Source organism: Coccinella septempunctata, chromosome 7 (assembly GCF_907165205.1).
Source record: "Coccinella septempunctata chromosome 7, icCocSept1.1, whole genome shotgun sequence".
Taxonomy (NCBI): domain Eukaryota; kingdom Metazoa; phylum Arthropoda; class Insecta; order Coleoptera; family Coccinellidae; genus Coccinella; species Coccinella septempunctata.
This window is the reverse complement of record NC_058195.1, coordinates 5,751,900-5,768,822: the sequence shown is the minus strand read 5'-3', so window position 1 is coordinate 5,768,822 and position 16,923 is coordinate 5,751,900. Positions and strand designations below refer to the sequence as shown.

Genomic DNA, 16,923 nt, shown 5'->3' with positions numbered 1-16,923 from the left:
TATGCCACTATTATGTCAATTTGTAATGAAGGTATAACGGATGGGTATAAGGTTATGATAACTTTTGATTAGGTCTCAATGGAGTAAGGTCAATGCTTCATGTTTTGCTCGGTCAATGATCATATTAAGTCCTTGATTAAAAGGAACAATCATCCTGTAGATTTCGTCAAAGCAAGCATCAGTAAATGTTAGATATCTAGTTGGTCCACAATGACCCGAAGATCCACTGGATTCTTCGAGTGATTGGTACCTTCAGAGTCAAAGCTGCATCAGTCCATGGACCAATGAGTCCTATGGACAAAGTGAAAATTCCATACTCAGGTACATAGTGGAGTTTTGAAGGATTGGTATTCAGCTTTTGATGTACTATTTTGTGATCGTCTTTCAGATTCAGTTGGGCTACTTTTCGGCAAATATTCGACGGTGAAACGGGCATAAGACCAATATTGGCAATGATTTTGTATTATTGTTGAATAGCTGCTGGGTCCATAAAAGTGGGAAATTGGTCGAAAAGTACCAATTAGTGGGAACATTGAAACATTTTTTACTGTTCGTCATTTTGAAGTTTTAATGCCACGATTATGTCATCTTGTAATGAAGGTATAACGAATGGGTATAAGGTTATGATAAGTTTTGATTAGGTCTCAATGGAGTAAAAGGTCAATGCTTCATGTTTTGTTCGGTCAATGACCAGTTTAAGTCCTTGATTAAAAGGAACAATCATCCTGTAGATTTCGTCAAAGCAAGCATCAGTAAATGTTAGATATCTAGTTGGTCCACAATGACCCGAAGATCCACTGGATTCTTCGAGTGATTGGTACCTTCAGAGTCAAAGCTGCATCAGTCCATAGACCAATGAGTCCTACGGACAAAGTGAAAATTCCATACTCAGGTACATAGCGGAGTTTTGAAGGATTGGTATTCAGCTTTTGCTGTACTATTTTGTGATCGTCTTTCAGATTCAGTTGGGCTACTTTTCGGCAAATATTCGACGTTGAAACGGGCATAAGATCAATATTGGCATATATTCTGTATTCTTGTTGAATAGCTGCTGGGTCCATAAAAGTGGAAAATTGGTCGAAAAGTACTACCAATTAGTGGGAACACTGAAACATTTTTTACTGTTCCTCGTTTTGAAGTTTTTATGCCACGATTATGTCAATTTGTAATGAAGGTATAACGAATGGCAATAAGGTTATGATAACTTTTGATTAGGTCTCAATGGAGTAAGGTCAATGCTTCATGTTTTGCTCGGTCAATGATCACATTAAGTCCTTGATTAAAAGGAACAATCATCCTGTAGATTTCGTCAAAGCAAGCATCAGTAAATTTTAGATATCTAGTTGGTCCACAATGACCCGAAGATCCACTGGACTCTTCGAGTGATTGGTACCTTCAGAGTCAAAGCTGCATCAGTCCGTAGACCAATGAGTCCTATGCACAAAGTGAAAATTCCATACTCAGGTACATAGTGGAGTTTTGAAGGATTGGTATTCAGCTTTTGATGTACTATTTTGTGATCGTCTTTCAGATTCAGTTGGGCTACTTTTCGGCAAATATTCGACGTTGAAACGGGCATACGACCAATATTGGCATAGATTCTGTATTCTTGTTGAATAGTTACTGATGCTGGGTCCATAAAAGTGGGAAATCAAATAAAAATGTCTCACATTTCAACTTATTACTTTATTTTAGATCCACTTTAGTTGCATTACATGTCACAATACCTGACCAACCTATTGAAAGCACAGAAGACAGCGAACCAGTTGTAAAGCACGAACATTATCATGGGCATGTTAATCTTCGACAAGTTCACGCATTTTATGAACAAGTAGAGCATAAAAATTATGAATTCCGTCATAATGATGAAGCCGTACAGGGCCAGAAACGGAATGTACAGAACGGGGTTTCTCTGCAAAGAAAAATTAGGAAAATTCGATGAACAAGAGAGGGAGTATTTAATTTATTGGGAAATCATCATTTTTTTACCTAAAGGTGTAAAGGGGCGATGATAGAAAGCTACGACGAACTACAAAACTAAGATTAAATTTGGTAACCCTAAAGTTGCTTAGTCATATAATAGGTACAGGATGAAAATGAAAATTTTTGGAAAACTTTAAAAAGTGATTCCTTGTTGAAAAATTATTTGGGTCTTTCATATAATTTTTTTGTACCAGCCCCTGCTTAGAATTGCTTCTCAGGTGTTCAATTTTTCTAGAAAATTGTGTGTAAATATCAAATTTTGAATTTGGGGTGAGTAGAGAAGAATTGAAGAACGGTATTAAATATACCAACTTGATCATGCAGTACTACATAACAGACTATAAAGATGCAATAAATATTAATCTGCAATCAAAGAATATCCATCGGATCGTGAAAATTATGAATTGCATCTCTAATTTATCTTCTTTCGATTGCAGATCAACGAAATGATACGAAGGGTCTCAAATTTTCGACTTTTGTCCATCTTTAGGTAATTTTTTCTCAGCAATCCATAATATTCCGATCCGAAGGCATTCCAAATGAAAACCTCGTACATTCTTCTTAATAATTTATTACGATTTCTCGTTTTTTTCATTTTTACATATCACAATATCGCAGACAGCCCTGAAAGGCACAAAACACTGCTAGCCAATTGTAAATTACAAAAGCGATCATGCACATGTTGATCTTTGACAGGTTTACGCATTTGACGAACAAAAACATCAAAAATATGAGACCCTCCATCATTATTATGAACGCGTACAGACATAGGAATGGCAGAAACAGTACTGCGTTTTGCTAAAAAAATTGAATCGTTAGTAATCATCACTTACATCATCAGACGTAGGGCATGCAGAAGATCATTAAATTAGAAGTGTAAGAGAATCCAGAAAATGTACAATTCTAGTATGTTTTGAGTTTTTCAGTCGAAATATTATTTTCTGAATCTTTTTTCTACATGACGCAGTGTTCCAACAGTGCTATAGTTTTGGATATACTGAACTAGAAATCTACGCAAGAACTGTAAGATATGATTTATACAGTGTGGGCTCTAGCCCCCTCATAAGGGACATATGAATATATGAAGTAGTTTTAATTTCATGAATTTTATAAGAGGAGTTCTGCAACCAAAAAACCCACGAATTTTTCGAGGAAATTGTTGAAATAAAACAACTACAAATGTGATTTTCCACATGCCCCTCATCTTAATGACAAAAGAAAAGTTTTCTTACTGTAAGACATCCCAAAATGAGGAATATGTAGTATTCCAAGGATATCGACAAGAAAATCAGCTTCAAATCCCGCTCTAATTCAGGATTAGCCAACTTGCTGTTCTTTATTCGACTTCTCCACATGTAACCTGGCAGTACCGGGCCACATTTAATTATTCTGACGATATCAACCAAGCTTAAAACCTGTAACAGGAAAGAAGAGATCCGGTCAGGAAATCAGTTCAGTCTTTGCGAGACAGGTGGCGCATGGTAATGAGAACTGTAAATATTTCTCAAAGCGACCCAGCGGTTTCGCTTAAGGCACCAGCCTCCTGTTGAAACAGTTAAACACTACACTGTACCGACGAGTGGACAATATCTAAATTCTTAGTTTTATTCGGTTTCTGCTCACCATGCCGATGAAACCAAGAAGTCCGGTGTACATGTGGGAGTACGCCATCAACGGATGGGAACATATTGGCCTTATGGTTTTCTGATTAGATCTTATGAGCGGACCTAAAATCGAGTAAAAGGGTAACTTCATATTTCATACTATAATTTTGTTTTGTTCGAGCCATAAATTGGACTTTCTGTTTTCACGTCAGTGTTTCAGTCTTGTCATGGTTGACGTGAAGGTTTGACTTCAAGTTTGCCATGCAACATGTTCCTATCTGTCGGTAAACGTCAGGTCTATTCTTCGGTATTTTTAAATATGCACTAAATTAGAAGAGGATGAGCGCCAGTACGATAGTGATTAAGAATCCACCACCGAGTGCTACTGGGTCTGTGAGAAAGAGCACATTGAACAACGCCACTTACTCTATCGTTGTACCAACTTTGTGGTTAGTTTCCGCTGTATTTGCTGCCGCAAGAGCCGATACGAGTCCAAATGGAACAGGTTATGCCAGAATTATCATCAACTAGCTCCTAAACCTTCTTGCATCTTGGTTAGAGACTAAATATTAGAGGTCCTTTGACCCAGATTGTTTTCAGTTACAAGAGCTGTAGATCTTTTCTTGAAAATTACTGAAAGGTGTGTCAGAATTATCATCACCTAGCTCCTAAACCTTCTTGCCTCTTGGTTAGAGACTAAATATTAGAGGTCCTTTGACCCAGATTGTTTTTAGTTACAAAAGAGCTGTAGATCTTTTCTTGAAAGTTACTGGAAGGTCTGTCTTCTTGAAAACCTGAAACGGTTTTCGAAAAAACATCTATTCATTTTCAAACTGAAACCTGTTTTAAAAAAATTAAACGAACGATCTTTTTACAGGGGTCCTTGTATCTCTGACAATTCAGGATGTTATAATGTTAACGATATCCTGTTGGCTACTGCACAAATCCCTCTGTACCGTGAGTGAATGATTATAAGTTCTACTTGGTTTGAGCGTTGATTTTTTTATACATAAGAATTTTTCTCCTTACAGCGGAATTTTCTTCTTGCAGTACCATGGGTGGGAATGATGGCTTATAGCATTTATTTCACCCACTACAAAGGACTATTGAAAATGATTTCTACCTTCAGATATGCTAGAGTAAACTCAACACTGCCTTGGATGACTGTTGGTCTTAGCATCGTGGCCCTAGGTACTCCCATTTTTTTGTTCTATCCTTCTTAATTCCCACTGGCGTTTTTTAATGAGTGTATAATTGTGAAGTACAATTTTGGTTGCAGTTATACGTACTTTTCTGACAATGAGAGTACTGCAGTTGTCAACTTACCTCTGGTACAGGAAAAGATTAGAGAAGGAGTTGTACTATCAGCTGATGGAATGATAGACTAGTCATTGAAGAAATTGTACTTGTTTGAATTTGTAGCGTGGGTGAGATTTACATTGTATCGAAATTGATGTTAAGGTGATATTAAAATTTTTGTCTTTATGGACCTTCTTATTGATTCAGAGTGGCTGCTCAGCAAATTCATCTTGTATGAAGGAATCAATGAATGCTTTTTTTTTCGTTCAAGCCCAAAAAATCTGATAACGTTTACGGAAATCACAGTATTTTTCCACCTTACTCAATATAAAGTGTCTCTAATTTCAATACTCTTTACCAATCTTAACTAAAATATGTACTTGTAAATAACGTAATTTTATTTTGTAAGAGATAGACTGCACCCTCTAGTGGTAAACTACGAACTTAAAGATATTTTTTTCGTCCGAGTTTGTAATGAGTAAAGGACATACGATTTCCGAGATACGGCTGGGTGCCACACTTAATGAACAATTATAATAATTATTAAATTAATGAATCAGCCTGTATAGTCTTCTTGATCTGTGGTTTTTAGACCATTCCATTTTGTCTATGTTCAAAACACAAATTTGGGGTTAGGTTGATTTTTAGGTTAGGTATATTAGGTTAAAATCAGCTGTTGATCTATTTTCAGCTGTTGGGCTTAATTGATTTACTGATTAGAAAAATAGCAGGGGGAAATAAAGTTGATACTAGTCCTTGGGACTGCAAGGGACTACGATCTAAAGTGAATATACAGCTGTCCCTTAAACCACATTGAAAGATGAACTTTAACTCTACACCCCTTACCTCAAAGGATTTAAATTCGTTCATTAAAAGATGAAATTATGAGAATCGTTTGGAACAATGGAACATATCGTATGATTTTCAATAATTTACCGAACTTCAGTGGAACCTTTTGTCGGTATTTTTTGGCAAAATTCCACATTTGTAGAGTATTGTGTTTCGCAAGAGATTGTGAAAGTGCCTTGATACAAAAAGCCAGTAAACTAAAAATAAGAATGTCTGAGGAGGAGCAAAATAATAGGGCTATTAATAGTGCAGTTTCTATTGGTACTCAGTGTGGAGACGGTCTTTCGTATTCAGAGGATATTGTGGTGTTATCTCATTGTCTGTCACCAATTAGAGCTAACACTGATGTTTCCATTCCACATCAGGCTTTGATGGAATCAAATGAGATGAAGTGTTGTGAAGAACAAGAATTAACTAAAAATTGTGCTGAGAAGAGGAGAGCAGATGAAGAATTGACTAAAAAAGACTTGAAGAAAGCTAAACTAGAGACAAAAGCTCTAAAAGCTAAACGTCCAGGGTTCACTGATGATCGCTATGATGAAACATCATATTATTTCGAGAATGGCTTACGTAAAGTGTATCCGTATTATTTCACATTCACCACATTTACCAAAGGCAGGTGGGTCGGTGAAAAAATTCTTGATGTGTTTGCCAGAGAGTTCAGGGCCCATCCAGCAACGGAATATGAGAGGTGCATCCAATCAGGAAGTCTAACTGTAAATTATAAAAAAGTATCAACTGACTACGAGTTGAAACATAATGATCTTTTAGCTAATATTGTACACAGACATGAAGTGCCTGTTACAAGTCAACCAGTAACAATAATCTTTATGGATGAAGATCTAGTTGTAGTGAACAAACCTGCTTCCATACCAGTTCATCCATGTGGAAGATATAGACACAATACCATAGTGTTTATTCTCGCCAAGGAGTACAATTTGAAAAATCTAAGGACCATACACAGGTTAGACAGGCTTACTAGTGGTCTCTTAATGTTTGGGCGTTCCCCCAAAAAGGCGAGAGAGATGGAACATCAGATCCGAAATAGGATTGTTCAGAAAGATTACGTTTGTAAAGTAGAAGGGGAATTTCCTAAAGAATCGATTGAGTGCAGTGAGCCCATAGAAGTTATCAGTTATAAAATAGGTGTGTGTAAAGTGTCACCGAACGGAAAAACCTGCAGCACATTTTTCGAGCGATTAGGGTTTGACGGTAAAAATAGTATTGTTTTATGTCGTCCTAAAACAGGTAGAATGCATCAGATCCGAGTGCATCTTCAGTATTTAGGATATCCAATAATTAATGATCCCCTCTACAATCACCCTGTATTCGGACCACTGAAAGGTAAAGGAGGTGATTTGGGCGGTAAAACAAACGAGGAGTTGATACAAGATTTGATTCACATTCACAACGCTGAAAACTGGTTGGGTGTTGATGGCGATGTTGATTTAACGATGTTCAACGCACAAAAGGACCTGGATAAAACTCAGGTGGAACTAACTTTGCCTGAAAACGACCAAACCGTCAATGATACTTCCGTGACAGTTTCAAGTGAGTCTGAGATGACATGCAATAAGCAATCTAAAATGACACAAACTGGGCATGAAGTCCCCGATTCTATGTTTAACCCTGAGAAGATGACCGCAGATGAGCATTGTTATGAATGTAAAGTGAACTATAGGGATCCCAAGCCACAGGATCTTATCATGTATTTGCACGCTTGGTCTTATAAGGGTTCAGACTGGGAGTACAGAACGCCTCTACCAGATTGGGCGAAAACCGAATGGTCAAATCCTTTGCATAATAATTCATAACATAACGATACCTGTCCATCCTACACGTTTTTCAGGAATGCAAAGCAATTTAAAAAGACATTTTCAATTCTACCTCACTGTTGAATTAAAATCAGTATTTCTCAAAATATGTTTCATGACGTCATCAAAAATTTCTTTTATTTACCAGACTTTACAAAAAATTTATGTGAAATCAATTGTACTTTTATTTTATTAGGTTCCTATTGGAAAAACTTGAGAAACGCTGATACAAATTAGATGATGAATCATCTATGAATGAACCTGTGATCATAACTCTGCTGAACATCAAATTAGTCAATATTAGTTGAAATTTTATTTGAATTTTGTAACGAGTGGACTCAATAAATATTTGAAATTCTCCAGTTTTCCTTCCTAACAACAATTCGAAGAGATCAGTTGCATACAACTCAGAATGTGGCCGATTTTGATGAAATTTTGAGTGCGACCTCAGATGGCTGTGATTCTCATTGAGTCCATTAGATGGCGTTGCAGTCGAGTTATAACTTGAATGAACCAATTTCAATGACATTTTGAGTCTTAGTTTGTTTAAAGCCATTGATTATACTCAAAACTAAGGCATAAGATTGTTAAGTTTCTCAATCGAGCCTGCGTAAGGCCACAGGGGCTCATTTCCATTTTCTTATTGATTCGACGAGTTCAAGAACTATTTTGAATGAATTTTCTTGTTAATTCTCCAAAACCTCAACTTTCAATCTGCACCCTTCTTAAAAAAACATTTTATAAGGAAAAAATGGATTTTTAATCAGTACAAAGATCTATTCATATCGTAATAAGAAATTAACAATAAAACAATGTTTAAAATAAATAAAATTAGGGACGTTATTCCGGACATTTCTTAGGCGGGTTACATTCTTCATCGTTATCCTCAGCTTTTCTCTTTCGTTTCACCAAATGAGAGATATCGCTAGCTTGTTTCGAAGAACTACTACTGGCACCATCTAAGATTTTACTAGCCAATTCTGGTTGCTTTGTTAATTCATCCAATTTCTTTATTGTCTGAAAAGACAAGAAAACATCATGTTGGCATGCATGGTTAGGACTATATCTAGATGGTGCTCCGGAACATAAAAATCGGGGAATAAAAGAAAAGGTGTACAAAATAACATTTATTAAAAAAAGATACAACAAATAAATAAGGAGGTGAAAATGATGAAACAATGGACATGGAAATGGCACTGCAGAATTAAACCTAACGAAATAATACTGGAATGTAGCAAAAAAAAAAGTAAATTTTACTAATTAATACCCAAATAATAGGCAATTCTGTCTGCATCAGAATCCGGATTATTTCCTTTCAAACTTTCATATGTCCTTCTTAAAACTTCCCTAACCTTAGCTTTTTGAAAGGCGAGAGATAACTTATCTAAACATTTACAATGATCACAACATACCTCATCAGTGAGTGATTTCAAGTCTCTTATTTTTTCATATATTTCTGGAATCAAATCCTTCATTTCTTGCACTTCCTCCGGGTTTTCTTTACTTTGTTCGAGGTTCCTGATGCGTCTCTCCAGATATTCTATCGATTTCTTCAAGTTAGTGATGCCCTCTTTATATGCAGTATTACTTGCAAAAGCTACACCTAAATTGTAATAAGTCTCTGCTACTTTTCTGCTATCATCTGGATAAACTTCCGTTTGGACATCCGCTGCCTCCTTGAAGTCGTTTATTGCGGCTATATAATTTTCACTTTCAAGGGAGATCTCCCCTAATGTAGTTAGTGTTTCAGCATAAGCCTTTTTCCCATCGTCGCCCCTCTTGTGGAAAATTTTTTTGGCAAGTTCCAAGACCTCCCAAGCCACCTGCAAATCGGTGGGATCTTCATCTGCCTCGGGTTCTGCAGGGTCTGTAACAGAATAATTCAACTTTTGGAGAGGTTGTTAACACGGGATGTATAGGTATACTTCACTAGGTTACAGATTGTTATAGCGTGTTGGTTGGTCTGTGGACCCTATATAAAGCACTAACAACTTTGATAAATATGTTAATAGAACTACAATCTAGCCAATAATGTTCAATGATCATGAAAATTAGTAGAGGGTTAATCGAAAAAATGTTTCATTTCGATACCGAATTGGAGTTATTCCTTTGAATGAAGGAATCGGACTAGCAGAGAACTACAATCAGATTATAACACACAGAACGTGCCAACATCAAGAGAAAGTAGCGATACACCGGTTTCGCTCTTATTTGAGCTCATCAGTATTGCATAACTCACCCGAAGATGCTGACCAAATGAAACAGAGAATTGTTAAGTCAGTAGCACCTGGCGCTCAACGACTTAATGTATACTTAGCCTTAGGAGAATGCGCTATTCACAATGAAACTCCTTTCTACGTAACCTTCTAAAAGGTCTTTCAAAATTAACTTCCAATGTTATGTTAGGTCACATTTTACTGGGTCCTCATAGGTGTTAAAATATCAAACTACCAATTTTTTATCCATCGGATGATCAGACTACTGCGCCGCCTATGGGGCCTACTTTTTGAGTTAACTAACCTTCAGGAACGACAGAGGGCCACCGCACTCTGACCCTCTGATTTGAATCGTTTATTTTGATTTTAGGCACCTTTCTGTCGATTTTTTTATCCGCCCAAAACCCGACTTTCCTCAACGAACTCTTCCGCAAATTGTTGGCCAATTCGCGTTTGGCATTAACTGTAAAATCACAAATCGAATTCTGTTATTCATTTTCACAAATACAATTTTGCTTGGTTCACTTTTTTGTAGACCTAAATTCTTTGATTTCTCATCGAAATTAAATCATTCAAGACTCATCGGATCACCAAACTAGACTTTGTCTCATAGGGCAAACGTCAAAAAATAATATATTCGTTGAAAAATATACTATTACTCAAATTTCAAGCAACCAACAAAACTTGTTGGAGGATTACCAACTACAAGGAATTCCTTGTATTGATCTGAAACTAAACCGAAGAAATTTCGTTTCCTCCTCCAAGTTTCACTAAAAAAAAATTTACCTAATTCCAGAAAACTCTCATTTGCGTTCGCAGCGCCACTCTTATCGGCCTCATCCATTTTCAGGCAATCCTCTTCATCCTCAACATCTTCCTCTTCATCTTCTTTCTCATCTGTATTTTCTTTGGTATCATCTCCGTTCTCTTTGTCCTCACCATTCTTGTTTCCTTCCGGATCGTCCTTCTGTTCACTTTCTTCTTTTCCATCTTTGCTCTCGTTCTCTTCGTTTTCCGCTTCTTCATCTTCTTCTGGCTCCTGTTCTTCTGATGCAGAAGTTTCGAGTTGCTGAAACAACAGGATATTTCGAAAAAAGTTCATAATTTCAGAGTGTAGAGAACATTTTCTCTGCTGAAGAATGATCACGCCTAAACGGGGAGGCAATGAATAAAATAATAAGGATAAATTGGCTAGTTCAATTCAGATCTTAACACTAGTCGATATTCATATCGTCGGGTGGTATGCATCTGAATTTATCCTTATTATTTTCTCTGCTATTTTTCACTTCGCTCACCTTAGGTAAATTTCCGATGGGGTCAGATTCCTGTCTGTACAGTGATAATAAGGCCTTCCCGTAGTACAGATATGTATCCCCTAGAGAATCATGAAGGTCATCTCCAAGTTCCGAGACCATGAGCTCAGTAGCCCTACCCAAGGCGTCGACCGCATTTTTGTAGTCTCTAAGAACGAAGGCTTTAACACCTTGGTTAAAAAGTTGCTTGCTGTCTTTGCTGTCAGGATCAATGTTCACATCAGCCATCTGGAATAGAAGTTCTGATTATTGTTGGCTGCATTAATGGCAGAAATCATTTTTCATTTGCAAGAATGACTAAAACAGTTTTACATAATAATGATAATGATCATCAGACCAAATATGAAATAAAATTGGACTGCTACATATTATATACTCCAGAATTTTTGTGAATCAAGAGCTAACTGAAATTGTTATACAAAAATAAGAGTATATTTAATATAATTACAAATAAGGTAAGCAAATTTTCTAATTTTCTTGGGAAGTTGATGGGACATGCAAAATATCTATCTTTCCAAACATTCAGCTCGAATTATATCAAAAACTAACCATATGCAATACGAAAAAATTCAGAATTCATACAGGTGTGGTTGTAAAATACCAAAAAGTGTGATTTTTCGAAAATAACTCTTTCCAAAATAACAGATAAAAAGGGTTCAAAACAATACCCTACATCAACATGGTTAACGATTATTAGTCGTCTGAAATATATCGACTCTGATGTGCAAGAATGCACAGATGCCAATTTTCGGCGAAATTCTTCAAATTACAAATTTTCTCATAGTCGCAAAATTAAAAAAGCGCTTGCGGTCATCTTCCAAGACCCTAATATGTACTTGATTGAAACAAGCTCATGGGGGGTTCAATGGGTACCAAAAGAGTAGATAATTGAGGAATGAAAGCAATAAGAAAAATATAATATTTGAAATATTTTTTGTCCGTCCGACAAGCTTTTTCAAGTGGGGATAACTAGATGTAGTTAGGCACAAGCATCCGAGGATGCTCTTCCCAGCTTCCAGTCCAGATCGGACCATTTAAAGGGTACAAAAATAAGAAGTTGAACATAAAAAACTATTTCAGAAATGCCCACATCAAATTTCCAATCTTTCGAGCATGCAACTAGAGAAAATGCGAGGAAATTCGATCTGGCAACCTGCAGCGGAGAAAAACCCCCCACGCAACGCGCCAGACAATAACCCTCAACCCTTCATCAACTGGGGCACACTCATTGCGGGTTATCAGAGGGCGGTAGGATAGATAAACACGAAAATAGACCCATTCAACCATTTACGTACGCGTGGAAAAAGAAAATGTACGAGGAAAACCAATCGAAAGGATGTTCTAGGTCCAGTTAGATCCTGCCATTCGCACAAGCTGGTAATTTGTCGACAGAAATGCATGTTGTTCGAAAGTGGAAACGAGAGAATGATAGAAAATCGCTCATTTTGAGGGTGAGTAATGCTGACCACGCTGAATGTTATAACCGCTTAAAACGAGCACATTGTGCTTCTGTCGTTGACCCGTTATTTTCACTATTGATAAGGGGATTTTTTATTGCAGAAACACTCTACATTTCGTATTCGTAATCATTAAGTTGAGCTATTTCATAATTTGTTTGTTTTTCAAAATTGGAACGAGTGCTATTGAATATTTTATCCAGTTGCTGGTAACTCATCCATTGATACCTAAAAATGATATTCTTGTTCCCATATTCATTTGTTTGAGTACTCCAAAGGTCAAGTCAACGAAATAAACATTAGAAAAGCAACCAACTTTTTTATAAGAAAAACCATAAGTTTTTTCGAAGATCACAAGAAATTGTCGAAAAAATTAACAATACTTATTGACTGATAAACCAAATTATATGTATCTCAATTGAAATAATCCATCCAAAACAGCTAGAGCTCAACAAAATTCGTCGTCAAGTAGGCAATGGTATTTGGAAGGTCGATATTCTATGCTATTAAGCCCCTACTGTACCATCTTGCGAGCTTGTTTTTTTTTTTTAAGGCAATTATTTTAAAGCCTTCCTTCAAATTTATTGTAGCTTCTCCACATCTTAGGACTTAGGGAGATGATTCCTCGATGAAAATAAGCAGGGATAGTTCCTATAAATTTTTTTCGAATTCTACCTCCCTTCCAAGATACAGCCTTTGGAAGGCGATGATGAGTTGACAGTTTTTAATTTTTTTACGGGTTCTGAAAAATATTGAGTCATAAAACTATACATAAATGAAGCACTAAGTATATGTTACACAATTTTTTCAGATCTCATAACTTCATTATTAGGGGTTGAAAATAACAACCCCTTATGATTTTCCTTCAAAAATTGTTTTCGTGGGACAGATTTTAGAAAAATAAAACTCTCTTATGGTTTCCCATTTAATTCTGGAGAAAAAGGTCTCTTGCAAAATTTCGATAGAATCGATATTTTTCTCGGAATAAAAAAAAACTTACAAGTGTTCCATAGAATGACTAGCTCCGCTTAAATAAATGTTGTTATTTTCAACCCCTAATAAGAGATCTGAAAAAATGTGTGAGTAACATCTACTTAGTGCTTTATATTAAGTATACTTTTATGACTGAGTGTTTTTCAGAACCAGTAAAAAAAAATTAAAAACTGTCAACTCGTCATCGCCTTCCAAAGGCTGTATCTTGGAAGGGAGGTCGATTTCTAAAAAAATTTATAGGAACTACTACTGTTTATTTTCATCGAGGAATCATCTCCCTAAGTTCTTCGCATTTGTTTACAGACACCCTGTATATTAACAGTACATACATTTTTGAGGTCAAGAGAAACACATTTAGCCTTTACTATTTTTTTGGATTCGGCTACATAAAATTATTCACCCATTTGGAGTTCTCATAAACCTAACATTAAAGTTTTTCGAAGTATATATTATTTATACCATTTTAACCTTATTGAAAATAAGCTGTTATATTAGAAAAATGAGCATTATCTCATTTTTTCCATTTTCCATAATGATTCAGCTTGCAACCACCCATATTAGCTCTGATATTAATCTCCAATATTAATCATTTTTTATTCCATTCCGTACCGATGAATCAATACATCAACTATTATTGTTGTAGATGGACTGTAGTAAGGAAACTGCAATATTTTCCTCGAGAAGCAACTATACGTACTAGTCACACATCCACAAGAGCCTATACAGGAACCAGCATGGTTTCTTACACGAACAAACCCAACAAAATAATCACGAACACATTACGCTTCTAACAAACTGCACAATAATTTCTTATACACACATTTTTGGTAGCGTGTAAGTTGCGGTTACAAAAGTTCGAGGCCTAAAGCAGGACGTCGAAATTTCTCGAAAAAATTGGCAACAAAAGCTTCAAGCTGAAGCGAAGCCACGATTACGACCTCCTGATAGTCGACTGCGACCCCTTCATGGAGGCAACAGAGGAGGACGATGATGGCAGGTGGAACTGCAGCGTGCACCCCAGGTCAGGAACAGAAAAAATAAAAAATTTCAATGAAATCTAACACGACAATTAATTTACTTAAGGATAGGTCCAAATAGTACAGAATGAATTTGTTACAGCGTTTTCTTTCTATTGGGTACCCTATTGCTGACCACTTGCGCCACTGCTATGTTATGCGGTGCAATAATGACAGATCACTTGGAGGAAGTGACATGGGACAGGTACGCCCTAGAAGAACTATCGAATTCAACAGTAAGGATTCAATGGTATCTAGATGGCAAAGTGGCAAAGATAACCACCAATGATGGCAAAAATAAGGTCATAGCCTTCCTCGTACCAATGCACGGTGGCATATGGACTCTGTGTGTTAGTCTAACGAGTAAGATTCCAGACGAAAACCCTCTCATTTCCAAATTTCTTATAAAACGCATTTACAGGTGAAGAGATTGAGCTGCTTGGGGAGATTGGCTTCCCTCCGGTGATCCAATGTGTGAACTATCTGTCTGGGGGTCTTGACGGCATGAGAGGTTATGAGCCCAGGGCAGATTGGCAGCACAGTATGTTAAGTTAAAACTAAACGATTTCTCGAATATGTGATTGGGTTTTTACAGGGATGCAAAACCTTTCCATATCTTGTGCCCTGGTGTGCCTGATTGTACTTGGAAGTGCAGCCTTGGTGGGAGCATTTGGAGTTTTTCAGCACCAAATCAGCGCTGTTTTGGTCACCGGTTTCATGTATCTACTGGCAGGTAAGCTCACAGAATCATATCCATGCCATAAGATTTAACTTCCAGATACTATATATAAAAATCTAAAATACTATATAAATAATAAAGTAAACATCCTCAAAAGGCTTGTTACAGTGGAATAAATCTAAAAGTAACTCAGTAATTCCGAGTTTGAATAACAACAAAAGAACATTTTCAATAAATTGAGGTAGCTGTGATGTTAATAGTTTCAAATTGTTTCAGCATCTTTTGCCCTTTTCTCCCTAACGATAATTCATTTCAAAAGACTTCAAAATAAACCTAGACTGGACGAATCTGAGACCATGGTAGATGGTGTCGTCAGTCCCATTGGAGGTAAAGGGGTCTCCGATCTCCTGGGAGCAAGAATATTCACAACCTCTTGGTCTTTGGACCTCGGTTGGGGAGGTGTGGTTTTATGTGTGATGACTTCGATACTGTGGATACTTCTATCGAAAATAATGAGATTCAATCCGATAACAAGCATGATCAATTGAGAATCACTCCCTCTTTACTTAGCAGATCAGTCGTTCTTCTAGTCAGTTCGTTTAAAACAATATTTCATGAAAAGCATTCTTAAATCTGGACTATAGGGTGATTGAGATGTAGCTCGCTTGTAAAATTGCAATTATTTCCTCAAATTCTTCATGACAGAAGTGTTGAGCAAGGTCTAAAGGCTAGTTTATTCAACAATTTCAAGGAATCTTTGTAGTGACAGTTTTGGTACTGATAGGGATTCCTTGTTGGTTGAATTCAACATGATATGAGGACCTTACATGTAAAATATTCATCATTTCATAGATGCTTTGTGCCTGTGAATTCGACTTCAACTTTTGGAGTTTGTAATTTTCCCGTCCATATATGATTTTAAATTTTGAGCCTCAGCCGTTAGAGGTGTTAGTGCAAAAATTTCGGATGTAGAAAAAAAAATTCGAATTGAAAAATATATGTGTGAAGCCTGCAAAGCTTTAAAGTAAAATATCCATGTAATTATTCAAAAAACTATCTATAAAGCTGGAAAATCAAGAACCTCCCTGGAAAAAATTTAATTAGGCGCTTATTTTTGTACGAGTATTTTCTGATAATGATCTTGTTATTTGAAGGATGTTATGAACTGATATTTAAACGAAGGATTTGTTCCTGGAAGTCTAACTTGAAGAAAAGAATGCGGGAGCAATAAAAACTTAAGATAGGTTAGGTTAGCCGTATATCTTGCAACAAAAAAACACCTTACGATGCTTGCCTTAAAACTTATATTTGTAAAATTTATTTTGTACGAATATTCGGATTTGCGATGTATATTCTTTAATTCCTTTTAGTGTTCTGTAAATTATTTCAGAATAAAATTAAATCAGCTAATGTTTCACTTACCTTAGAAATGATTCCAAATCCCGATATCTTTTATTTATTTGTATAGAAATAAATTTGAATATAGGTGTATTGATAAAAAAATAAGAAACTAATAACGAATATCACACTGTCACTTTTTATGAATGAACTACAAGTACAACATGCAACAGTTGGCAAGAAAATCAAAACGAAATAAAGAACATGAGATTCAAGCCTCTGCGTTCGCGCGTAACTCAAATACCGTTAGGAAATGAAATGTGAGGTTAGTTAGGAATGTCAAAGCAAAGAGCTATGTGGTC

At 36.3% G+C, this 16,923-nt stretch overlaps 5 protein-coding genes across 7 annotated transcripts; 3 read left to right on the top strand and 2 right to left on the bottom strand.

The window, feature by feature from the left end:
- Positions 1 to 1,666: 1,666 nt before the first annotated feature.
- On the bottom strand, positions 1,667 to 3,823 carry LOC123317118. Of its 2 annotated transcripts, none has more exons than XM_044903501.1 (3): positions 3,607 to 3,823; positions 3,216 to 3,398; positions 1,667 to 1,912 (listed from the first exon to the last, which is right to left on the bottom strand). In XM_044903501.1, the coding sequence occupies exons 1-3, from the start codon at positions 3,736 to 3,738 to the stop codon at positions 1,712 to 1,714; spliced, it is 516 nt and encodes a 171-aa protein (XP_044759436.1). In that variant the 5' UTR covers positions 3,739 to 3,823; the 3' UTR covers positions 1,667 to 1,711. The 2 variants fall into 2 exon arrangements, with proteins under 2 accessions (XP_044759436.1, XP_044759437.1); XM_044903502.1 differs by lacking the exon at positions 1,667 to 1,912 and adding an exon at positions 2,546 to 2,781.
- Positions 3,824 to 3,825: 2 nt separating this feature from the next.
- LOC123317119 lies at positions 3,826 to 5,076 on the top strand. Its single transcript, XM_044903503.1, has 4 exons — positions 3,826 to 4,092; positions 4,465 to 4,544; positions 4,619 to 4,778; positions 4,867 to 5,076. Exons 1-4 carry the CDS (start codon positions 3,927 to 3,929, stop codon positions 4,965 to 4,967), a joined length of 507 nt encoding a protein of 168 aa, XP_044759438.1. The 5' UTR covers positions 3,826 to 3,926; the 3' UTR covers positions 4,968 to 5,076.
- A 447-nt stretch (positions 5,077 to 5,523) lies between these two features.
- LOC123317288 (RNA pseudouridylate synthase domain-containing protein 2-like) lies at positions 5,524 to 7,907 on the top strand. Its single transcript, XM_044903734.1, has one exon. The coding sequence runs from the start codon at positions 5,771 to 5,773 to the stop codon at positions 7,547 to 7,549; it is 1,779 nt and encodes a 592-aa protein (XP_044759669.1). The 5' UTR covers positions 5,524 to 5,770; the 3' UTR covers positions 7,550 to 7,907.
- A 383-nt stretch (positions 7,908 to 8,290) lies between these two features.
- LOC123316938 (protein HGV2) lies at positions 8,291 to 16,881 on the bottom strand. Of its 2 annotated transcripts, none has more exons than XM_044903257.1 (5): positions 16,646 to 16,881; positions 11,061 to 11,306; positions 10,552 to 10,834; positions 8,962 to 9,416; positions 8,291 to 8,566 (listed from the first exon to the last, which is right to left on the bottom strand). In XM_044903257.1, the coding sequence occupies exons 2-5, from the start codon at positions 11,304 to 11,306 to the stop codon at positions 8,390 to 8,392; spliced, it is 1,161 nt and encodes a 386-aa protein (XP_044759192.1). In that variant the 5' UTR covers positions 16,646 to 16,881; the 3' UTR covers positions 8,291 to 8,389. The 2 variants fall into 2 exon arrangements, with proteins under 2 accessions (XP_044759192.1, XP_044759191.1); XM_044903256.1 differs by lacking the exon at positions 16,646 to 16,881 and adding an exon at positions 11,628 to 11,645.
- LOC123316939 lies at positions 12,008 to 16,640 on the top strand. The gene is made up of 6 exons (XM_044903258.1): positions 12,008 to 12,529; positions 14,172 to 14,549; positions 14,648 to 14,907; positions 14,966 to 15,085; positions 15,140 to 15,277; positions 15,500 to 16,640. The coding sequence occupies exons 2-6, from the start codon at positions 14,494 to 14,496 to the stop codon at positions 15,769 to 15,771; spliced, it is 846 nt and encodes a 281-aa protein (XP_044759193.1). The 5' UTR covers positions 12,008 to 12,529; positions 14,172 to 14,493; the 3' UTR covers positions 15,772 to 16,640.
- Positions 16,882 to 16,923: the final 42 nt, after the last annotated feature.